Here is a 25,992-nt window from a genome sequence, read left to right on the forward strand (position 1 = left end):
AGTATTGGGACACCTGCTCATGCATTGTTTCCACCATAATCAAGGGTTGTAAAAAGAGTATCTAGGCTTTTTTCTAGATTGTGGATTGAGCAAGAGCTTTAGTGAGGTCAGGATGTTAGACCCCCACCTCATCCCACCAACAAACCATCATTCCAGAGAACACAGTTCTTCCACTGCTCCACAGCAGCTCAATGCTGGGGGGCTTTATACCCCTCTAGCCCACGCCTAGCATTAGGCTCCGGATCTGCTCCAGAGAGTCCTATTCAATTGGCAGTACTTCTTCTCTACAGGGACTAGACAAGCTGAGTGTGTGAGTGTGTGTGTGTGTGTGTGTGTGTGTGTGTGTGTGTGTGAATTTGCACATCTGTGTCAGCAACCTAATGTAGCTGAATGCATTCATTAGAAGGGGTGTCCACAAACATTTGGACATATAGTGTAAGTCTGTCCCTCTCTCTCTCTCTCTCTCTCTCTCTCTCTCTCTCTCTCTCTCTCTGTCTCTCTCTCCTGTCCTTGGCTGACTCTCTCCCTGTAGTTGGTGTTGCTGGTGTTTGAGGGACAGTGGTGGTTTTCAATGGGAATGATTACAGGCTGGTAAATAACACGTTTCTTCCAAGCCTGCTGCTGATTGTTGATTGGCCACTCTGGGGACACTCTAAAGAGGTGGCGGACACTTTCTCACGGACGAGCGTCGCTTTAAGGAGGGGAGGGTGGGGGAAGAAAGAAGGGGAGATGGAGAGAGGAGGAAGGGACAAATGTGCAGCATGAGGTACAGGTCGTTAAATAGCGAGAGAGAGAGAGAGAGAGAGAGAGAGAGAATAGGACATTACATTATGCACCAGAACGTGTTGGAGTGAGGTGAGGTGCGGAGAGGTTAAATGCAGGAGAACGGAGGAGGAAGATGAGAGCGAGAGGTGGAAGTGAAGATTTCCATTTCTCCAGTCTGATCCTCCCGGATCTCTTTGATGGTGTTAATATTCTTAGGCCATTTTATCTTATTTGTTTTCCGTTATTTTGATAAAGCGCCCCTTTCCCGCCTCCCACACCCAGATTAGATTAGACTTGTCAACCTGTGTGTGTGTGTGTGTTTCACTGCTCATCGCCTTGTTATCTGCTAGTGTGTTCATGCACTGTAATGATGCTATCTGGAGCCAAGCATGGCTCTTCAATGGAACTCGGTTAGTGAACCGCATTACCCAGGGTGCACTGGGACAGAGTCTCACAGTTCACACACACACAAACTGATTCTGCATCTTTAGCTTCAGATACTAACCTGTAACACACCCCACACTGTTACAACACTGACCTGTAACACACCCAACACTGTTACACTATTGACCTGTAACACACCCCACACTGTTACACCATTGACCTGTAACACACACCACACTGTTACACCACTGACCTGTAACACACACCACACTGTTACACCATTGACCTGTAACACACCCCACACTGTTACACCACTGACCTGTAACACACCCCACAGTTACACCATTGACCTGTAACCCACCCCACACTGTTACACCATTGACCTGTAACCCACCCCACACTGTTACACCACTGACCTGTAACACACACCACACTGTTACACCATTGACCTGTAACACACCCCACACTGTTACACCACTGATCTGGAACACACCCCACACTGATCTGGAACACACCCCACACTGTTACACCACTGATCTGGAACACACCCCACACTGTTACACCACTGATCTGGAACACACCCCACACTGAGCTGGAACACACCCCACACAGTTACACCACTGACCTGTAACACACCCCACACTCTTACACCACTGAGCTGTAACACACTGACCTGTAACACACCCCACACTGTTACACCACTGACCTGTAACACACTGACCTGTAACACACCCCACACTGACCTGTAACACAACCCACACTGTTACACCACTGACCTGTAACACACTCCACACTGTTACACCACTGACCTGTAACACACTCCACACTGTTACACCACTGACCTGTAACACACCCAACACTGTTACACCACTGACCTGTAACACACCCCACACTGACCTGTAATACAACCCACACTGTTACGCCACTGATCTGGAACACACCCCACACTGAGCTGTAACACACCCGACACTGTTACACCACTGATCTGGAACACACCCCACACTGTTACACCACTGATCTGGAACACACCCCACACTGATCTGGAACACACCCCACACTGTTACACCACTGATCTGGAACACACCCCACACTGAGCTGGAACACACCCCACACAGTTACACCAATGACCTGTAACACACCCCACACTGTTACACCACTGAGCTGTAACACACTGACCTGTAACACACCCCACACTGTTACACCACTGACCTGTAACACACTGACCTGTAACACACCCCACACTGACCTGTAACACAACCCACACTGTTACACCACTGACCTGTAACACACTCCACACTGTTACACCACTAACCTGTAACACACCCCACACTGTTACACCACTAACCTGTAACACACCCCACACTGTTACACCACTGACCTGTAACACACTCCACACTGTTACACCACTGACCTGTAACACACTCCACACTGTTACACCACTAACCTGTAACACAGCCCACACTGTTACACCACTGAACTGTAACACACTGACCTGTAACACACCCCACGCTGTTACACCATTGATCTGTAACACACATCACGCTGTTACACCACTGACCTGTAACACACCCCACACTGTTACACCATTGGTCCTATACAGAGGAGACGTGCTAGTCTTTTGTGCTAGTCCTAGTGTCAGGGACGTTGCAAGTGATAGGGGGAGTTCACATGAACGAGGATTGGGTAATTAGTCTTCTAAATTGGAAAATGGGGCAAAATGTGAAATTAATTGTTACATTTAAAAATAAATAAATAAATAAATAAACAAATTTGGTCTGAGTTCATTTGTAAGACTTTGTTAAGGGTTATGTGATTTAGCAGGCAGTGTGAAAGATGTCCAAGTCGTGGCTTTTAGACGCCAAATGGCCTTTATGTCATCTTTCACCTGCCTTACGCATCTCTGCATTTAAATAAATGCCTCCAAATTACCAACAGAATAAGATTTCATACATAGTGACAAAACCTGAGTTTAAAAGACCAGTCACACCTGTCACTGAGTTGTTTCTTTCTAATCACTCAAACTGGCAGCCTCTCTCTCTCTCTCTCTCTCTCTCTCTCTCTCACCCTCTCTCTCTGGTCTTCCATCTCTTCGTCTGCAGCTAGAATTTGTCTTAGCCTGCTTTCTTGTTGATAAGCAAGGAGATGTGGCTGTGCTGTGTGTGTGTGTGCTGGGGGAGCGATGCGCATGGAGAATGCCATTCGCCGCCTCGGCATTTGCGCTGCCTATTTTAGCTTTTTAATCTAGCCATGTAGTTGTTTATTGGCATACAAATGAACATCTGCACGCAGCTCAAGTGCTCTGTAATCGTTTAAAAGCCGTGGGATCGGGGTCGTTGGCTGATGAGTGAGCCGCACCCTCGGGCCCCCGGCGTGCACTCTGTTCCAGCAGGTCTGCGCAACGATAAACAGAAGTGTTTTAACGCAGGTTTTGCATTAACAGGCTTTAAAGCACATGTGAGATTGGGATGTTCCATTCTCACTGCTGATGGTTGAGAAATGCGTTTCGAAAACAAAATGGAAATCTGAAAGGAATGTTTGCCTATTAAAACGTCCCCCGTCCTCCATAATTCAAGCTTTGATCTGCTGCTCCTTCCTGTCCTGGCCTGACCTGCCTTTCTCTGCGGTTAAAGGGGAAGTCCACATTGTTTTTCGAATGTCTCAACAATGACACGGTGAAGATGTGAACAGAGTCACTCGGAGTGGTTTGGTGTGAAACGCTTCGCTGTAGAGAAACTGGCCAAAGTTAGAATTGTTCACAGTGGTGGTGAATGGAACCAGACGGCTGAAGAGCTTATAATGCTTCTTAAAGCTCCAGGACAGACAGTTATTGTGCTGCAAGGTTATGACTGTGCTGTCTGATGCCTGCAGTATTGTTGAGCTATAGTTTCGAGAAGGTTTTGGCTTAAAATATATACTTTTAAAATTCATTGAGGGCTGAGAGGCACATAAAATGTTAAGTATATTAGGGATATTTACAGTAAACAGGGATTAATGGTGCAGGAAATTAATAATAATAATTATTAATGAAGATAAATGCAAACATGCTAAAACATTAATAACAATCAAGATTAAGAGATATAAATAAAATAAATATCAACTGACACAAACAACTTATAAACAAAAAAGGGAAAAAGAAGCTAAAATTAGGTGATGAAAATTAAAAATATGAAAATATGTCAAACTTTAAAATCCAGGGGTCGAAGTAAGATTTCAATGCAAATAAACAAAATGATACAAAAATCTAATTAAATAAGGGAACTAATATAAAGCTAAACTAGCTAGAATTACAGAAATAATGATAAAATAATAACAATACTAGTAAAAGAAATACATGTAACCAAAATTAACATAAACATAGGAATATATGAATAATACTAAACAAATTAAAAATGATTACAAATTAAAATACTTAAAATAGAAATAATACCAAAAATAATTATTTATTGTAATATACTTTCAAGTTCAAAGTAATTAAATTAAAATCAAGTGAAACAGGCAGACAGCAAGCATCAACATTATATACAAACCGCAGTGTCGGGTCACTGGTGGGTTTGGACAGTAAAAGGTTATATGTTTGTTGTAGGCATGGTAACATCTTTATGAAGGAATCTGAGTTGGTCATTTCTGTACATCAAATCACACTGAATGGCTTTATTTACATTTAAATTATGTAAATATTAAACATATAGAATTTCCTACCATCTTGACATGTCTAACTGTCTGTATACACTTGCTGGTCAGTTTATTAGAAACCCCTAGCCCATAGCTCCACCTTTTACTGTAGAGACTCTAGTACCATCTGTTGAAGCTGTTCCTTCACCGGTACTCAGTTTCTGACCATAGAGTCGCTCTTGACTGGCTATTTTTATTTCTACTCTCAGCCTAACAGTGACCCTGGCATGCACACTACCACGTCAGAGTGACTGCTGTGCTGAGAGTGGTCCACCACACAAATAATATCTGGTCAGCAGCGCTCCTGTGGTCAGAAATTGACCAAAGATGACCAGAGTCGAGAGCATATACAGTAAATTGTGCACCTGATGGAGTACAGTCTGTAATTGCACACTTGGGCAAGTTAGAGCCCATGAAGTAGTGCAAAGTGTTTCCTGTGGAAGTAAACAGGGAGTGTAGGCTGTGAGGTCTTTAAAGGCTAACAAGGTCAATGGTTTACCTTGTGGTGTTCTGCCCAGTGGAGCACAGAGTGCCCAGAGTGGTTCCTCTTTCCGTTTGAGTCCTGGTTCTTCTATGTGATTGTTCCTCGTGTTCTTAGGGAGTTTGAGTTTCTCTCCATGGTTCTTACTCATGTCTGTAGAGACGTTCTCCTTTTGCATCTTGCTTACATTTACATTTATGGCAATTAGCTGAAGCTCTTATCCAGAGTGACTTACATGGTTACTCGTATTACAGAGGTGGGCCAATGGAGTGTTAGGAGTCTTGCCCAGGGACTCTTATTGGTGTAGCGCAGCATAGTCACCCAGACCGGGAATCGAACCCCAGTCTCCAACATGTTGTGGTATCTCAGTGGCAGGTATTGGCGTTATCTGTTGCGCCACACCCACCATAGAATTGCTTCCCAGTAGTGGCTCTTCCTCATGTTCATTGGGAGCTTTTCATTTTAGTCTTGGTTTCTCTCAGTGGCTCTTCCTCATGCTGTCATGGAGCTTTTCCTTTTGAGTCTTGGTTCTTCTGTGATTGTTTCTCATGTTCGTAGGGCGTTTGAGTTCCTCTTCATGGTTCTCCATGGTTCTTCCTCATGCTCTTTATTTAGCTTTTTGTTGGTAGTCTTGGTTCCTCACAGTGGTTCTTCCTCATGCTGTCATGGAGCTTTTCCTTTTGAGTCTTGTTCCTCAGCGGTTCTTCCTCATGCTATGTTTTTGCTTTTCCTTTTGGGTCTTGTTCCTCCCAGCGGTTCTTCCTCATGCTATCAGGAAGCTTTTCCTTTTAAGATCATGGTTCTCCTTAGTGGTGGTTTCTCATGCTATCATGGAGCTTTTCCTTTTGAGTCTCGGTTGTTCTCCATGGTTCTTCCTCATGCTCTTTATTTAGCTTTTCGTTTTGAGTCTTGGTTTCTCCCAGTTGTTGAGGTTTCTAATGCTCTCAGAAAGCTTTTCTGTTTGGGTCTTGATTCGTCTATGTGATTGTTCCTCATGTTCTTAGGGAGTTTTTTTAAAGTCAGTTTGATGTCCTCTTTATTGTTCTTTCTTATGCCCATAACAACTTTCTCCTTTTGCATCTTGCTTCCCACTAGTGGCTCTTCCTCATGTTCATTGGGAGCTTTTCATTTTAGTCTTGGTTCCTCTCAGTGGTTCTTCCATAGGCTGCCAGGAAGCTTTTATGTTTGAGTCTTGGTTCTTCTTAGTGGTTGTTGCTCATGCTATCATGGAGCTTTTCCTTTTGGGTCTTGGTTGTTCTCCATGGTTCTTCCTCATGCTCTTTATTTAGCTTTTCATTTTGAGTCTTGGTTTCTCCCAGTTGTTGAGGTTTCTAATGCTCTCAGGAAGCTTTTCCTTTTGGGTCTTGATTCGTCTATGTGATTGTTCCTCATGTTCTTAGGGTTTTGTTTTTCAGTTCAGTCAGTTTGAGGTCCTCTTTATTGTTCTTTCTTATGGCCATAAAGACTTTCTCCTTTTGCATCTTGCTTTGCAGTAGTGGCTCTTCCTCATGTTTATTGGGAGCTTTTCATTTTAGTCTTGGTTCTTCTCAGAGGTTCTTCCTCATGCTGTCCGGAAGCTTTTCCTGATTTTTAGTTCTCCTCAGTGGTTCTTCTTCTCTTCTCATGCTCTTTATTAAGCTTTTCATTTTAGTCTTGGTTCTTCTCAGAGGTTCTTCCTCATGCTGTCATGGAGTTCTTCCTTTTGAGTCTTGCTTCCTCAGCGGTTTTTCCTCACGCTATGTTTTTGCTTTTCCTTTTGGGTCTTGTTCCTCCCAGCGGTTCTTCCTCATGCTCTCAGGACACTTTTCCTTTTAAGACCATGGTTTCTCTCAGTGTTTTCCCTTAGGCTGCCAGGAAGCTTTTCCTTTTGAGTCTTGGTTGTTCTCCATGGTTCTTCCTCATGCTCTTTATTTAGCTTTTCGTTTTGAGTCTTGGTTTCTCCCAGTTGTTTTGGTTTTTCACGCTTTCAGAAAGCTTTTCTGTTTGGGTCTTGATTCGTCTATGTGATGTTCTTAGGTTTTTTTTTTCTGGTCAGTTTGAGTTCCTCTCTATTGTTCTTTCTTATGCCCATAAAGACTTTCTCCATATTGCTTCACACTAGTGGCTCTTCCTTATGTTCATTGGGAGCTTTTCATTTTAGTCTTGGTTCTCCTCAGAGGATCTTCCTAATGCTGTCAGGAAGCTTTTCCTGAATTTTGGTTCTCCTTAGTGGTTCTTCTTCTCTTCTCATGCTCTTTATTAAGCTTTTTGTTTTGAGTCTTGGTTCTTCCCGGTGGTTGTCCCTCATGCTCTCAGGAAACTGTTTATTTTAAGACAGTGGTTTGTCCCAGTGTTTTTCCTCATGCTCTTAGGGTGCTTTTTCTTTTGGGACTTTAATTTTAAGGAGTGTTTATGAGGAGTCTGAAGCTGGATTTCAGCATTAAAGCTGGTTTGTAACAACATAGAAAATCACTGTGAAAAATAAGCCCTTAAGAAATAAGCCCATGAAGGAAGTGCAATAAGCTGGGAATAGAGTGTGTTATATACTTTGTAAGCTTACATAATTCAAGAATAGACCAGAGATAAAATGCCAGGTAAGAAAACTGGAGATTTGTTGCTTTTATTGAAGATATATTCACTTATCATGTTTGATGGCCTGGTTTAACTGCTGCATTAGCTCCCTGCTACTTCTTCCACCATTTCAGACCACCTCCTCCTCTCTCCATCTCTTACACTCCCTAGTCCTCCATCTCCTCTCCCCTGAGTTAGTTGTTCAGCTTCAGTTTCACTCCCATGGTGAAGTGGGTATAACCCTCATTTTGCCAAATCTCTCCTCAGCAGGATGGAGCTGAAAGGTGGCCTCTGTCTGAAGCTTACACAGTGATTGTGCAGGCAGTCCATGATGCTGCAACTTTCATTTCAGGGAGATTTGAGCTTCATCTCAGGGAAAGAAAATAAGCTTTACCACCTTGCTCCTACTGAGCTACAGCACTGTTAGAGTAAACTCACCATAGTGATTGTAAGAACTGATATGCAGAGGTTCTTTTAGCATGAATTTGCCTAAAAAACAGTTACCTTGTGCTTTGAAATCAGGAGCACACATAAAAAGGTTTATGGTTAAATAATCACAGCCCAAAATATTAGCAGATGGCACTGATATTATGGAGCACAAGCCCAAAGCAGGCCTGATCCACCATCATACTTAATAGTTGGGGGGGTGTTCTTTTCTTTGTGTTGGTTTAACTGTCTTTACTGTCCAGGGAAGAAGACTTTCTACTAGAGTTTGGAGGATTTTGGTCCTCTAGCCCATGTCTGGCATCAGGCATAGTGCCAATAGCATCATGTATTTATTTGCTCCAGACAGTCAAGATAGAGTCAGATAGAATCCTATTCTATGGGCGGTATTTCTCTACAGGGACTAGACAAGCTGGGTGTTTGCATTTGCACATCTGCATCAGGACTCTGCGTATTTCTGCAGGTGTTGCTTCACAGTAGAACAGTGTACCACTGCTCCAGAGTCTGCTAAACCTTCATGAAGATCTCAAGGAGTCAAACAGGGGATTTCATTTACCTTTCTCAGAAGGTTTTTTTTGGTCCTCCAGACCTCAACTCTTTCATCCAACACTCCATATACCAACCCCAACCCACAATCACACAGGATTTAACACAAAACCTACCACCTCAGCACCACAGGATACCTAAAATAAAATGGACATGCTCACCATATTTAAAAAAAACAATCAGGACTTCACTTGGTTCCACATATGAAGAGTTCTAGGGGCTGCATTGTTCATTCTTGTGGACGATATATCCAGATAAAGTATGTCCAATAGGGTCTAGAGCCAGTAATGTATGGATAGATGGTGAGTTGGTAACCAACTGGGGGCAATGACTTTATGCTTCAGGTAAACCAGCCTGCCACATTTCCTGGGATTCTCCTCTGGTGTAGCATCAAGGGTGCATAAGGAGATGTGACTTAGAGTATGTTTCTATTTGTCAGCTTGAAATGAAAACGAAGCTTGGTGCGCTTGCGGTGTTAGTGCGGTTAGTTTGAGTAAGGGTGATGCCTTTCGAACTCTTGTGTGCACCAGACAAGCAGGCAGAGACTGCCTGAGCAGGGGTATGAACACAATATGAACCAAAATCATTTAAACTAACCAAACACAGTACTATGCATGAGCACAAGGTCAGTTCTGCCAACAAAATCTACTATCAACTCTGCCCATTCGCTCCACCAACGGCATGCCGTCCGGATCTGCCTGCTTCATCACAGGTGAGTCTTTGTGCAGACCTGCCCATGTTTCTTCAACCTCTTCTATCTGTGTGTTTCAAAACTATCCACCAGTAGAGCTGCATTCATTGGTGTAGTTCCTCAGTAAAGTAAAGACAGCCTTGGTAACGGTGAATTTTACAGCTTTAACGAACGTCGCTCCAGGAACTAATTAGCATGAATACATTATCAGAAATGTGTTTTTATACCAAAATCAAGTCGATTTGATTTAATAAGCCAGCGGGTCTTCAGTTGGTAGTTCAGCTTGGTAAAAATCTGAGATCTAATATTTCTTGGGATGCCCAAACACTTTTTATGGTGCTCCTTTACTTTTTCACTCAAAAACACACTGATGTGAACTCTAGAACTAGAGTTGGTAGTAAAACTGTTATGGAGAAATCCAGTTTACTCTAGTAAAACCTTGTGGAAGCTGATGAAAAACGTATAATAATAAAAAATAATAATACTTACAAAATCAAGAACTGACCTACAACACTGCAGCTGGTCACCCTACTTTCAAAAATGAGGCCGTTTTCTTTACAGTACAAAATTGCTATGTCCTCCCCTGTCCTCTCCTGAGTTTGTCCCGTTCACCTGTGGCCTCAGTGGCAACGCCCCAACCCTCCTGGTCCTTCAGCCGTATCTGGCCTCATTACCCTCTGCTGCACCACCAGCCTCTTTCCCCCTCTTTCTCTCCTTCAGCCATCCTTCAGCTTCATTGTTGAATCATTGATTGGAATGGTATCTTCCAGGGACCTCCCTTCCGCTGCCCTGTGCTTCCATCCCTCGGGCTACATGTTGGGTGATGGCCGTGATTCTCCTCCGTAATCCCTTTCTTTCCTCTTGGCTCTTTCCTCTAGCGCGCAGACCTGCTCTCCTCGCCTCATTTTGCGGGAGCTTGCAGCTCTTGCCTAGCCCCCCTTCTTTTGTCCTGGATTTTTGTGGCTGTTTCTCCATTCCAGCTCTGACCCTGGTGTTTGGCCCTGCAAGCACCTACAGCCCCAGTTTCGGCTGCTGTGGAGGCCACCAGCCCTTCTGTTCACAACACACACAATATGTCTGTCTGTCTGTCTAAGTACTGGAAATAAGAAAGCCTTGAGAAAGTGAGGAGAGTGATGATGAGATGAGCATGGTGGTATGTGATATTACTCTACTATAATTCTATACACAAGTATTATAGCCAACACCTGTCCCACATTTCCCTCTACCAGTGAAATGTGTCCTGTGCCACTGGCTGCAACACACTGCAGCATTACAGTTGCTTAACAGTTGGAGAGGTGTTCTTTTCATTCAGTTATTTTCATGAGTTTTTCTCCAATCATACCTTTGCTGATTGTGGTACAAAATACAAAAGGTTGTGTTTTACATCAGTCTACAAGACATGTCCAATGCGTGTGTGTGTGTCCAAATGTTTGCAGACACCCCTTCTAATTCATAACTTGCCTAGTGCCTGTACAGAAGTATTACCAATGGAATAGGACTCTCTGGAATACATAAACATGAACCTACTGCCTAATGCCAGGCGTGAGCTAGAGGGGTATAAAGCCCCCAGCATTGAGCTGTGGAGCAGTGAAAGAACTGTGCTCCCTGGAATGATGGATGGTGGTTATCATCCAAAATCTTGACCCCACAAACACTCCTGTTGCTGAATGCAATCAAATCCTCACATCTGTGCTCCTCCAGAATCTAGTACAAAGCTTTCTCCTTCCAGTTTACTCCAACAAAACTCCTGAATTCCCTTGATTTCAGAAGAAACAATAAATGAGTAGGTGTCCCAATACTTTTGTCCATATAGTGTATCTTATGGCAACACGTGGCAGCATATGATGTCTGCTGTAACAGTTTTGGCATGATTGTTTCAGTGATGTGCAGCAGGACTGAAGTAATGTGTTACCATTGAAAGTATTAATGCACTTTAGAAATAATTATTATATTATTTATTATATTATATATATAAATCACACTGTTAAACTAAGAACTTTAGTGCTTGTAAGTAGAATATGAGGTATTCTATTATAATTAGAATTACATGAAATATTCATTGTCTTAAGTAAGGGTTAAAGCTAAAGCTTAGTCTTAGTCTAGCGTCTCTTAAACGACCCCACAGCTCTGCTCTCCGGTCAGACGTCTGAGACTGAGTTAGGAAGTGCAGATCAGAGGATGCTGGATATCCACATGGGCTCATCGCTCCTCTCTCTGAGCTCGTGTTGTTGTTGAAAGTAATTTGGGATGTTGGCAGGCGCTTTCCTATTTCAATTTAGCATCTCCTTCCGAACAGGCTTCAAAAGGGCACGGTTGTTTCTCACCATATGTCCATCAGTCTGCGCTCAGACTAACATTTCTCTTATCAGAACGCCTGTCTGAAACTCGCCCGCTGCATGCTTCAGTTTGGCAGCGGCTGCTTTTTAAATGTCTGCACCAGCCTGAGCTGTAAACTATAAAACTATATACACACAAAGAAAGTGAGGTGCCTCTCCATCTCCCGCTCTACCCCTCGCGCACTCTTTTCCAGGGCTGCCACGGTTAATTGAATAAACTCAGCTCCTCAGTGAATCAGCAGTGATTAGTTGTCAGTTTACGTGATGCTAATGTATAATTTAAGTTCTGCTGCTGCTCTTACAGTGAGAAACACAGCCGGATGGACGCTATTTATATATATATATATATATATATATATATATATATATATATATATATATATATATATATATACACTTTTTTAACCACATACTAGTTTTCTGTTTATTAGGGGATGTAAAGGAAAGCGGTTCGGAAAATGGGCTCAACCATCCGTGATACAGCTGCATCGATTTGAAGGCCTAGATCTCATTTGAATCTAAAAGGAAAATGGATGAAAACCAGTGAAACCATCACAGATCAATGCACTCTGCAATTGTTGTACTGTCTTTGTGCTTAGGTTAGTGTGTGTGTGTGTGTGTGTAAGAGAGAGAGGTTTGTTTTGGGGCTGTATTATTTATATACCTATATACACACTATATACACATTTTCTCAGCTCTACCTACAATATAGGACCACTGTGTCGTTCAGCCTGTTCCTCAATGCTCAGGACCCCACAGGACGGACCACCACAGAGCAGACTGTAGTATTTGGGTGGTGGGTCATTCTCAGCACTGCAGTGACTCTGACCGACATGGTGGTGGCAAGTGTGTGTGTTAGTAGTGTGTGTGTGTTGTGCTGGTGGTACGAGTGGATTAGACGCAGCAGTGCTGCTGGAGTGTTTAAACACTGTGTCTGTCTGTCCACTCACTGTCCACTCTCTATTAGACACTCCTCCTACCTAGCTGCTCCACTTCGTAGTTGTAAAGTCAGAGACGGAAGCTCTCTGATCTGCCGCTGCACTGTTTGTTGGTGTTGGTCATCCTCTAGTCCTTCATCAGGGCTCACAGGATGCTGCTAAACAGGACGCTGTAAGCTGGATATCAGGTGCAGAGCATCTGCTGCAGATGATCAGAACATGGTTGGAGAGGATTATTCTGGAGGGGTCTGTCTTATTCAAACCTAAGACGTTTAGTCTGGTTGCTCTTGAGTGGTGAAGAAGATCCCCATGGCCAGATCCAATCCAAAGAGCTCTCTGAGGCTCTCTCTCTCATTCTCTCTCTCTCTCGCTCTCTCTCTCTCTCTCTCTCTCTCTCTCTCTCTCTCTCTCTCTCTCTCTCTCTGGCCAGCCGAGGCTCTAATGAAGAGCAGTAAATGAAGTGGGTGATTGTGTTTGATAGAAAGTCAGTTTCTATTAAAGGGCTATTGTACATTCTCTGATGGAGAGCACAAGGGAGCATCTCCAAACGGACGAGTGCTGAGCAGATTCACCAAAGCCTTCCCAAGACCATATCGGTCCAGACCGGATCAGTACCAGTACTGTAAACCAGCCTTAGGATACACGCTAAACACATCCTGCAACAACCTGAAGCTTTACACACTCCCGTTCTCTTTGCAGAGTGGACCGGTGAGTGAGATGCTGAGCCTTCAGCTACACTGAAGGGAGGACTGGTTTCACATGCTCATGAAATTTCACCAACCTGCAGTAGATATCTGGGTCTCATGAAGCGCTCCAGAGTGTGACATTTACCAGCACATGTGAATAAAGCTGATACAAACACACAGTCTCTCGCTCTCTTTCTCTCTCTCTCTCTCTGTCTCTCTCTCTCTCTCTCTCTCTCTCTCTCTCTGCCGTCTGTCTTGCTGCGTCACATATTCAGGCAGATTTCAGCGAAAAGAGCGTCAGTGAGGTCAGGAGGTTGGATGATCAGGACCCTAACTCATTCCAAATGTACTGGATGGAGCTTCACCATCCATCATTCCAGAGAACACAACTCTTCCGCTGCTCCACAGCTCAATGCTGGGGGGCTTTATACCCCTCTAGCCCATGTCTGGCTTTAGGCAGCATGGTGCCAATAGGTACATGTTTATCTACTCCTCACCACCAGTCCTCCAGCATAGCTCTTGACCAGTTTGATGGTTTAGCTGGTCTTCAAGAATGATCAACCTGACCAAGCTAGACATCCAGTATGACCAAGCTTGACCTTGCTGGTCGACCAGCATCACCAAGCTGGTTGAACAGCATGACCAAAACCAAATGCAACATAAACTATGCTGGTTAAGAGCTGGTTAGCTGATTAGTTACCCAGTATAGGGTGTGTTTTCACTAGCAGGACCAGGTTTTCAACCACCTTGACCCTCAAAGACCACCTAAAGACCACCCAGCAGGATGTTACACCCCTACCAATGAATTTCTGACAGCTGTTTGAACTCAACTCAGATGCTGAAATGAGGCTTTGGCCCCCTGTTCTCTGCAGAAAGATCAGATCAGTTAACATGGTATGTGTGTGTGTGTGTGTGTGTGTGTGTGTGTCTGTGTGTTCTGTAATTAGAAGTGAATTAGTGTGTGCGTCTGGGGGAGATATGGACACGAGTCAAAGCTGTCTCCATGGATAACACACAGATCACTCGCCTTTTAAATGTCAAAGTGTCCTGACTTATGAGGAGAGAGTGGTCTGAGTGTGTGGAGGAAGCCGGCGTGTCAGAGTTGGAGGCTGGTAGGGTGAAGGTTGGATGCTTACTTGGGTACTTGTCTACGTCCCCCTGCATATGTCTGCGACCTTAACTTGGTCATTTATAATAAACAGGTAAAAACTAATACCTGCATCCAATCTACTCAGATCAGATCTCAGCACATATCCAGAGGAATTTCTGAAAATAGGCTCAAAGAGTCCTATTCTATTGGCAGTACTTTTCAGGGATTAGGCTTTACAAGACCTAGACAAGCTGTGAGTACGTGTGTGCATTTGCACATCTGTATCAGCAATGGGTCAAGTTTGGACCAATTTTAGGCACGAATCGAGCTCCAGGGTGGTGCGTGTCCTTCAGCGTCTCGTGGAGGAGCTTGCAGAGGTAATGTGAGCGAGTGGACGCAGTAAGGACAAACCCACACTAGGATCTGGAGCAGAGGTGACTGTTTCCATAGCAACCGTGCAGAAAGCTAACCTGCAGTGGCCTGACTACGAGGAGAATGGAGGAGCCCGGACGCTGGTCACGTGCCCTCGTCTGCTTATTGTCTGGACATGAGCTGGGGGCGTGTGCCACGGTCGATTTCTTTCCCTGATAACACACGTGTTCACACATTAGAGTTTATCGGTAGGCCAGGATATGTGTGTGTGTGTGTGGTGAGGTGCGTGTGTGTGCGTGTGTCTGTGTTTGGACTGGTTAATTGCTAACGTTGCACTTTAGTAAATAAGTGCTTAACCTAAAGCCCTGAGAAAGACCAGCAGAGAGAGACAGAGACCAGCCACAGCAGATGGCCACACAAGCCCCAGGGCATACAGTGGGACAGAGTGACCAAATACACACACTTGCACACTTGTACGTGTGTCCTCTGTGTATGCTGAGTCATTTATTATATTACCATAGCACACTTACGTAATTCCAGCATGCTGCTGCATAAGGAGGTGCCATATTTGTTCTGAATTATAATAATCTGCACTCTATACATATAAATAGAAACATGCACACATGTGACAAAAGTATTGGGACAAACCACTTGCTTATTGAATTCAGATGTTTCATTCAGCCCTATTGCCACAGGTGTATAAAATAAAGCCCCTAGCCATGCAGTCAGCCTTTCTTACACACATTAGTGAAAGAATTGATGTGGGTTCTAAAGAGCTCATTGAACTCCAGCATGGTTCTGTATGTAATTGGAGCCACTACAACAACAACAAGAAGTCAGCTGGTGAAATTTTATCATTTCCTCCCTCCTAGATCGTTCTCCATCAGTTGTGAGTGATATTATTATTATTGAACAGTGGAAGCGTTTAGGAGGAACAGCTCACAGAGAGCAGCTCAGTGTCCACCGAGTGTCTGTCAGAACACGTAAAGTTACAGAGTGGGGTCAGGGCCGAGTGCTGAGCTCCTCAGAGCAGAGTGCAGAAAAGCCTCCAACTGACTCAATAACAGCAGCAGAGCTCCAGGCCTGCTGCTGCTGTTAGAGCTTAGAGCAAAGAGGGACCAGCTAGTATTAGTATTAATATCTATGGGTTTAGAATGGGGTGTCATAAAAGATGTGTAGGTGTAGTGTGTAGGTGTCTTAATACTTTTGTCCCCACAGTGTGTTCTGCAAAAGCAAATTAGCCCCAGATCCTCATACTTCCACCACCATGTTTTAATATTCATATGATGTTCTTATGGTGGAATGCAGTTAGCTTTACACCACATGACCCGTTATCAATATCATGATATAGTATTTTTACCATATCGCCCAGCCCTAGTCCACCGGGTCTTTGACCACTGGGCTAAAACCTGTCACAAGATGATCTAACCTACCACTTGTGTTTGAACTGACCTGTATGGGAGTGTGTAAGTGCACTGAGTATCTCCACAGACTATAGCAGTGATATGTAGCACATATATAGGTATGTGCTGTAAGTCATAAAAGTGGAGGAGTCATAAATGGAGCAGGATAAACACACTGGCACGTGGAGAATGGCAGTCAGCACAACAGCCTCACACAAACGCACACACTGCAGCCATTGGCCTACCAAGAAACATCCACACTGCTGCCAGAAGGATGGTCTCTGCAGACAAGTTTCTAATAATAGCAAGCGCTCCCATCTCTCTCTCTCTCTCTCTCTCTCTCTCTCTCTTGCTCTATCTCGCTCTCACACGCACATGCTTTCATCCCTTACATCGATATTTCTCTCTCTCTCTCTGTGTCTGCCTTCTTCCTTTCCTTTCCCTTTTCACACTGTGTGTGTGTGTGTGTATGTGTGTGTGTGCGTCTGTGGTTAATGGGATAGAGACAGTGAGGGGATTCAGACTGTACCCACTCAGTGTGAGGGCCTTTACTCACCACTGACTGCTTGTTTGGTTTGGCAGAACGAAGCTGTTCATGTCTTCTATCTCTCTCTCTCTCTCTCTCTCTCTCTCTCTCTCTCTTTCTTACTATCTCAATAGAGAGAGAGAGTAAGAGAGTGAGTGTATGTGTGTGTGTGTGTGGGGGGGGGGGGGCGGGGGTCAGGAGAGTTGAAGATGGCTGTGTGTTCTATACTTTTATACTTTTGGGATGAGTCGGGGATGATGAGATGGAGTGGTGATCATCATCCAACTTTCTGACCTCACTAGTGCTCTTGTCGCTAAATACAATCAAATCCTCACAGCAGTGCTCCTCAATAATCTGGTAGAAAGTCTCCTTCCCTGGACAGTAGAGACTACTCTACTCCAACAAAAGCAGGATCCACTCTTTTTAATACCCCCAATGTCCCAATATTATACCATATATACAGTACTAGTCAAAAGTTTGGACACACTTGGTTGAATGTATGTTGATCATCATCTTAAAAACATCTGATCCAAATATATATGATATATATATGTATATGTATATTCGAATTGGTTAGCAGCGATATGTGGATATATGTGTGTGTGTTTATATAGGCAAGGCTCAGTAGACAAGACAACCACACATACACCTCACACACTAGTGAGCAGCAAACACACACACATGCCCAGAGCAGGCCTTGCTCAAAGGCCCAACAGTGGCAGCTTGCCAAGCCCGGCTATCAAACCATCAATATCCCAGTGCTCTAACCACCACCCCTGCCCCATGTAAGTGGTCAAGGGCTAGGACTGTATTGTGTCGGGCCATGGCTGGGGTGTATGAGGGGTGGGTCTGTGGTGAAGAGCAGCTGACCTAATTCTGATCAGTTTAAGGGATCATTTGACGCCTATGGTCTTCTTATATAGTCATAAAATCCAGCAGTCAACTTGATCAGCATTGTTCTTTATCTGACGGTCGATTGTACATTCATGCAGGAGCCTACAGCTAAAAGCACGAGCTGATTATCAAAATAAGTTGACAGCTCCTTTAAAAGAACTGAGAGAGTGAAAGGGACGAAGAGATTTGGACAAAATGGAAGAAAACAGAAGAACTGAGCCTCAAATCTCGCGGTTAGCTCTATTGCCCTTGAGAGCCTGTCCTCTGCGGGGGATATGAAGGAGGGATGAGTGGAGGAGGAGAGCTCCAGGCCACCCGCAGTGCTCAGCCAGCAGGGAGTCACTGTGTGTGTGACTGTGCTGGCATTAGACTACATGGATATGCCACTCTCAACCTCCGTTTAAACATCAGTACACAACGTGCACTCTCCACACAGAGCGAGTAGAAGTGGCAGGCTAATGCTGGCCCTAATACTTAGAGATCACTAACCCACACACCTAACAGTCTGGGCCTGGTGCTAAAATCACCCCGGCCATTTTTCTCATCTCTTTAAAGCTGCTTTTGGACATTTTGTGCTAATTACAGCAGAAATAGCAGACGAATCATGCCAAGGTTTCAAAGACAAGAGAAGAAGATAACAGAACATTCCCCCATCACTTTCTCTCGAATCTGCGCACAGATCCACGGTCCACGCAACCAGTGCGATTGTGGTTTTGCCCTTTGCTACTGAAGCAATAGCTAACAAGTAATGGGAGCCTAAGTGCACCAATTAGCATCATGGAAATTGCATGTCTAGATCATCACATATTTATCATATAGCACCTTAAATTGACCTGGGATCTGCTGCACTGCCTAACTATATAATGTGCACTGTATTGACAAAAGTATCCGGACACCTGTTCATTCATTGTTTCTTCCGAAATCAAGGGTATTAAAAAAGTAAATTCTGCTTTTGTTGGAGTGACTGTCTCTACTGTCCAGGGAGGAAGGCTTTCTGCTAGATTTTGGAGAAGCATTTATGTGAGGATTTGATTACATCCCGCAACAACAGCCTAAGTGAGGTCAGGATGCTGGATGATCACCACCCCACATCATCATCCCCAACTCTCTAACTCATTCCAAAAGTATTGAAAGGAGCTCCACCATCCATCATTCAACCACTGCTCCACAGCTCAATGCTGGGGGGGGGCTTTATACCCCTCTAGCACATGCCTAGCATTAGGCAGCATGGTGCCAAAAGGAGTTGGAGTGCTGCAGAGAGTCCTATTCTCCTATTCTCCTATTGGCAATACTTCTCTGTAAGCAATGGGAGCAACTGACAGTAGCTGAATGTGTTTATTAGAACAGGTGTCCATAAACTTTTGGACACATACTATACTTTGGAGAGTTGCACGGTTCAAAAACTATGAATCGCACATGAATCAGGAACGATGCAAACCACTGTGTGTCTGTTCAGTCAGCAGAAGTTAGCGGGCACATTAGTCACTGTAGTCTTAAAGCCGAAACGTCCTGGTGAAGCTTCTCCTCGATTCATGACGCAGTTGTTTCGGAGGCTTTACGCTTTCTGAGCACGTTTCTCATTTTACCTCAAGCGGTTGCTGCTCCCTTACCAAAAACGTCCCGAACTCCGAGCACTAATCTGTTTAACAAAAATAAATCTCTCGCTCGGCGAATCAAAAAATGCTCGCCGCACACGAAATCACACCGAATGACAAACGGCATTAAGAGCGATTACTGTTTCTGTCTCCTAAGAGCAGCCCCAGGGCAGGGTCATTATTTCATTACCGCAGTGTTTCATTAGCCAGCATTGAAAACAGAGAGAGCATCTGAGGACTGAGCCGCTCGTGCGTCGGCTACGTTTGTCTATTTCCACTGCAGGTTCGAGGGCAGCGGGAAGGTCAGCCAGTGACTTAACTGTTATTTTGGGCTTTAAGAATGAACTGATATTTATTCCTCACGCTGGGAAAGGGGAACACAGCAGAAATAAAGGGGGGTTACACTGTTGTGTACTGCATTTTCATTTATATTAATGGCGTTTAGCTGACACATGAATCTGTTGGCACCATGCCTAATGCCAGGCGTGGGCTAGAGGGGTATAAAGCTGGTATTGAGCTGTGGAGCAGTGGAAGAACTGTGTTCTCTGGAATGATGGATGATGCTGAAGCTCCATCCAGTACATTTGGGATGAGTTGGGGAGTTGGGGATGATGAGGTGAGGTGGTGATCATCATCATCCAACATCCATGACCTCACTAACGCAGGATCAACTCTTTTTAATACCCTTGATTTCAGAAGAAGCAATGAATAAGCAGGTGTCCCAATACTTTTGTCCAAATATATGATATAGGAGCGGAACTATGGTGTGTGAGAGACTTACAGAGTTACCCGTATTACAGAAGAGGGCCGGTGCAGGGTTAGGAGCCTTGCTCAGCCAGCTGGCCGGTATGGGTTACCCAAATGGGAACCAGAAAGTTTTGTTCTTGGGATTCACATTGGCCCTACATATGGATGCCAACAGGTCAGGTCAGTGATCGGACCAGAAGGGGATAAACTAGGGCCCCATCTGGGTTTTTTTTTCACTGCACATGGGGGCTTTATGGCACTCATGTGAGATTAAGGTGGGCTGTAATGATGGGGGCCTTTTGGGAAGCCCAACTGGGTCCCAGTAAAAAGCATATGTACAAACTCTCTCAGAGCCCAATCCCACCTGGGACCCACATGAGCACCACATCAGCATTTTGGCTGGGCAAACAAGCCAGGAAGTGAACCCCAGTCTCCCACATGGTGTGGAAGCTCACTGGCAGGTAGTGGTGTTGTCCAGTTATTTTGCCTCCCGAATTGGAGTCTCTTAATGCTAGTATTAGCAGATGCGGATTGGATCTGATCTCTGTGTGTGTATAAATAATCCAGCCCCACCGTTTAGATCAGACGAGCTGCTGATTAATGGGTTCAGTGAAATCTCTTTATTTTTAGTCTCAGTTTCTATTATCAGACTTTCTGGACTGAATGATTTAGTTTAGTCCAGATTTGTTATTAAAATGATGTTTTATAGTGTTTAATATCTTATAATCCAGTCTGATCTCCTCCCTGACCAATCAGCTCTCAGCTCCTTTACTACACTGCAGTCTGATCACTTCCTGTATGTATGTGTGTAGTGGTGGTACACACTCTGGACTGGTATCTGTGGTGGTTGTTGGTCTACTGGTGTGTTATAGCTGGTTTATAGTGGGTGAATGTGCTGTGTGTGTGATTAGGGTTCCTATGGCGTGTATGTGTGTGTGTAATAGCATTATCGTTAGTCTCCACTCGGTTCTGAATGGGTTCTTCAGTGTTGGTTTATAAACAGAGAAAGGTGAGTGAGCGGTTCTGCGGTTCTCCCGCTGGTTAAACTGAGCGTTTCAGTGAGAGGTTTATAAAGGGTCAGATATTATGGTCTGTTTTCATGTTCCACTGTAAAATCGCTCCACACTGCAGAACCTCGACTCCTTTATTTACCTTCTGAGAACGTTCACACTGCAGCTGCTGCTGCTGCAGCCGGCTGGGGATAATGTCCGTTAATGGTGCCTTGAGGACACCAGATGGCGCTCTAAACACTGAAAACAAAGACTCGGAACTGGATCAGGATTAAAATAGTCAGTACCCGATCCATTAAAATATGCTTGGATCAGCACTGCTCCCAATCCCATCTGGTTTGGATTGGGACATCCCTAATTATTTTGGGCGAATAAAACCAGTTCATGAAGTCATGTTTTCAGGTGGAGCCATTGCACTGTCTTCCTGTGCAGTGTTGCCATGCTCATGTTTGTCGTCTTTTCTGTTTGTTTTTAAGGAGAGTGATATTCAGTACTACGACTCCAAGGCCGATTCTGACTATGTAAGTACCCTTTCCAAGTTTCGTAAAGGTTTCCCGCTCTGATCATGTTTAGCAGACTCTTCAGGACTCTGCAGTTCTCTAAGGGGTCAGTTGTTTGACCGCTGGTTTCGGTGCAATGAGCTAAAGTTACTCATTCATTTAAATGCTGTGTCTTGCTCGTTTGTGCACTGACGTCTTGGTACTGCTCGTATGTCTACCTGTATGTTGTGTGTCTGGTGGAGCTGTGTTTATTCATTGTGTGAATAGAATATCTCATATATCTCTGCAACTGTGGCTCGTTTCCATCAAATACACATATTTGATGCTAACAGCATTGTGTTGCATTGTATTTGAGCAGTGTATTGAGCACCAACAACCCAGCTACCAGAGAACATTATCGGGAACATTCAGCAATGTTTTTTTAAAATGGTTTCAGGACGGTTGCCTGTAAAACCAAGAGCATAGCGACCAGGCGGACGCGACTGTTGTGTTGGTTCTCCACGGTTGTTTGTGTTTGTTGGTGTTTGTCTGGTAACGTTTGGTGGAATTCGACATGTTGAATTTGTGTTTGTTGGTGTTTGATGATGTTCGGCCAGTTGGCCATGACTTCGAGCAGCTCACGCCTTTCTGGTTACCATAGTAACCAACTCACTAATTCCTTTTTTTTTTTGCTAAGCTAAAACTTCAATAATGGACTTTGATAATCATTTTGGATGGAGATGATTTACTTATTGCAAAAAAACCCTCAAAATACACTTAAGATTCTCCCCTGGGAAGATGCAGTCCTATTGTCCATTTAAAGAAGAAGCCTGTGGTACGCCAACAGGCCAAAAGTGTTTTTACTGACTTCTATTACCAGAGAATCGCCACACCAGCTTGTACAGACGTCCCTGAAGTTTCTGAGTAATACACCTGAGTGTGTATTACTAACCTTTCTGAATCAAGAGGTTAAAAAGCTGGATGTGGTGAACTACCTTTACACAGATTCGGGATCCATCCCATCTAATCTAACTAACTACTTACTGCCTTTAGAGCCTCTTGACTGGAGTTAAACCTGCAAGAAGGTATGAAGGTTGGAGGAGGATGAAGGTTGGAGATACTTTAGAGCAGTGACGTTGGTTACCAACCTTTATACTGGAGAGGAATAAAGCTTTCCAGGATGAAGGCTGGACACCACATCCAGCCTCTCCAGGATGAAGGCTGGACACCACATCCAACCTCTCCAGGATGAAGGCTGGACACCACATCCAACCTCTCCAGAATGAAAGCAGGACACCATGTCCAGCCTGTCCAGGATGAAAGCTGGACACCATGTCCAGCCTCTCCAGGATGAAGACTGCTCTGCAGTGGTCTTCAACCTTTATACTGGAGAGGAATAAAGCTTTCCAGGATGAAGGCTGGACACCACATCCAACCTGTCCAGGATGAAAGCTGGACACCATGTCCAGCCTCTCCAGGATGAAAGCTGGACACCTCTCCAGGACCACTGCTCTGCAGTGGTCTCCAACCTTTATACTGGAGAGGAATAAAGCTTTCCAGGATGAAGGCTGGACACCACATCTATAGTGCCATGGTTGTCTTCTGCAAGCAGCAGAAGGTGAACTCTAAATGATAATTAGATATATATCTCAGATGTCTTGTCTCAGTTACTCAGTGTCCTATCTCACTTGCTCAGTGTCCTGTCTCTCTTACTCAGTGTCTGTGATGGTCTGTGATGGTACTTTTTTTTTTTTACACATGAAAGGTCACAGCTCCCTTTCTTCTCCCAGCACTGCCAGAGCTGATTGTTTTATCATTGCCAAGAAAGGCACTGATTCCAGACGTCTGCCCAGCACAAACGGTAGAGCGTAACTGAAGGTGAGAGACAGAAAGAGAGAGAGGGAGAGAGAGGAAGGAAAGAAAGAAGGGAATCGCAGCGATGGAGAAATCATAAATCAAAGTGTGATTTTTGTTCGCTGGAGCAGCAGCAGGCTTGTGATTAATGACCGGCCACTTTAGCGGCTGTCAGCATCTCTAATTGGAGGACATCGCTCATCATTAAGGAGGCCAAGGGGACACCGCCCCCTGACACAGCCCCCTGAACCCCACTTCGCCCCCGATTGGCCTGAGAAACGCGGGGTTGGAGGGCACGCTGAAGTTGATTACCTTAGACACACACACATGCACACACACACACACAGTTCTTAGCTTGACCAAATGTCTCTAACCTGGCAGTAAGAAACCACATGCAGTCCAAAGCAGATCCACCTCTGCAGTCTGTGCTGCAGCTTTATAGCTTTTATTATTTGCTATATATTGCACTTATAGTTGATATATATGGAATTATATACTTGCATTTTGATTGGTTACATAATGTACATTTGGTATCGACAGGTTCTGCATACATACAAACATACCTGGCTGGAGAGATGCCATGATCAAGAAGGTGGTTCACCCAGGGTGAGGCTCAGCCGTTGCACTCCGGTTGTGCTGACCCTTGCAAATTCCCCAAATGTGGGAAACTCTACTGCATTATTTCTGGTAGTTGGGGGACTCTGTTTGCAGTCTCCTCTGCTTTTTTTTGGTGGGGCAGTGGTGGCTCAGCGATTAGAGAGTTGTGGGTTCAATACCCAGGCTTGGCAAGCTGCCACAAACCCTTCACCTTCTCTGCTTCCCCAGGTGCCGCAACAATGGCTGCCCACCGCTCCGGGCATGTGTGCTCCTTGTCACTGTGTGTGTTCAGTGCATGAATGGGTTAAAGGCAGAAGCCAAATTTCATCTTTTCTTACTTCATCAGCAACATATGATATGTCATAAAGATGACTATGACAAATATATACACAACTACACTGTTCCCTGAGGAATATTTAGTGGTTCTTCAGTTCAAAAACTGTGGAGGAAGCACCTGCTTTTTCCTTTGAAAACCCTTTCTTAAAGGTTCCTCAAAGCACCTTAAAAGGTTCCTCCACTGATTCAAACTGAATAACTTCCAAAAGATCCTCAAGAACCTTGTTAAAACCTTGTACATCTTTTTTTCTCTTTTTCTTCCAACGTGGTTCTGCCGAATTACCCACCCAACTCCCCCTAGCTCTAGCAATGCTCCCGACACTAGGAGGGTAAGGCCTTAACACATGTCTCCTCTGAAACTGCAAAGTCAGCCACCGCCCCTTTTCAGCCAATGCAGCACTGCCAGGCGGCCGACACACTCTGACATAAGCACTAGGTCCCGAGCTCTGCTGCACCTGCTAACAGAGGCCTGTGCCGGCCAACATTGCTTAAGAGTGATGAGAGGACCCACCCAGAGAGAGCACGGGCAATTGTGCTCCCTCAGACTCCAGCCTCTGATGGCAAAGCGGCATGGCTCGGGATTTGAGCTCATGAGCGCTGGGTCATAGTGAACTATATTAAATTTGACATTGATTTCTACATAAAAGCATAAATGTGGTAAAAATATTGAATAAATATTTGATATAGGCCAGTATTTTCAATCCCTATCCGACACCTAGTTCATCTAATCAGCCGTTCATTGAGATAAATCAGGTGAGCCGCTGGTGGAACTGAACAAATCCACTCAATAATGTTCTTCTAACTAGCTCATAAGATACACTATATGGACAAAAGTATTGGGACACCTGCTTATTTGTTATTTCACCCAAAATCAATCGTAATAAAAAGAGCTTATCCTGTTTTTGTTGGAGGAACTGTCTATACTGTCCACTTGATTGTGGATTGAGCATTGCTGTGAGAGAGCACAGTTCCAAAGTTGCAATCTGAGAAAAGCTTTGTGGGCGGAGTCTGGCTAGACCAATTTCTAATGACTCTGCAGATCTGTTTCACTCAGTAGAGGCTCCTTAGACCTTCACAGTATGATGTCGCTGCCATTCCTATCTTTCCTCCCTGCGGTTCTTCCTTCCTGACTCATGGCCCCACCGCCTCCCGTTCTCCTCCTCTGGAGTGTTCTTCTCCTTTCCCCTCCGGCACTCTCCTCCCCTCCGCCCACAGCTTCAGCTATCTGCTCCATTTTTTTCCCCCCTTCAGTCTAAGAGTTGTAATCTTCAGCCCTCCAGCCCAGTCTCTCCATCATTAGCTAGTCTAATGAGCATGCCTGGCCAGATGTTGAGTCTTCCTGACAGCAGCTCAAGAAACTCTGGGATTGATGGCTTGTGCGATGCTTCAAGGCCTGTATGCCTTTGGTGCGTGGAGATGACATATTGTGCCAGCTTCCTGAGGAACCTCCTAGCAGCTTTTGGGATCCAAAGAGAAGAATGCTCAAAGTATAAAAGGCCCTTTTACACACTCAAAAGCTGGGACAACATGGGGATACTTTTAGCAGATATGCTCAGGCTTTGCGTCATTTACCAGGATTTGGATTCCAGCTCACGT

General features: G+C 44.5%; 1 protein-coding gene and 1 non-coding gene across 5 annotated transcripts in view; both read left to right on the plus strand.

Moving 5' to 3' along the window:
- The window catches only part of cacna2d2a (calcium channel, voltage-dependent, alpha 2/delta subunit 2a), a 295,606-nt gene that overhangs the window by 154,364 nt on the left and 115,250 nt on the right, over window positions 1-25,992 (plus strand). For 2 of the 4 annotated variants that reach the window (XM_072684877.1, XM_072684878.1), the window contains exon 5: window positions 21,607-21,651. The exons of the other annotated variants lie outside the window; for them this stretch is intronic. In XM_072684877.1, coding sequence (XP_072540978.1) covers window positions 21,607-21,651 — 45 coding nt within the window. The remainder of the gene's footprint in view (window positions 1-21,606; window positions 21,652-25,992) is intronic. 4 annotated transcript variants of the gene reach the window in all.
- On the plus strand, window positions 24,019-24,183 carry LOC140560456 (U1 spliceosomal RNA). The gene has a single exon (XR_011979961.1). It is a non-coding gene; the product is annotated as a U1 spliceosomal RNA (small nuclear RNA).

Source organism: Salminus brasiliensis, chromosome 7 (genome assembly GCF_030463535.1).
Source record: "Salminus brasiliensis chromosome 7, fSalBra1.hap2, whole genome shotgun sequence".
NCBI lineage: Eukaryota > Metazoa > Chordata > Actinopteri > Characiformes > Bryconidae > Salminus > Salminus brasiliensis.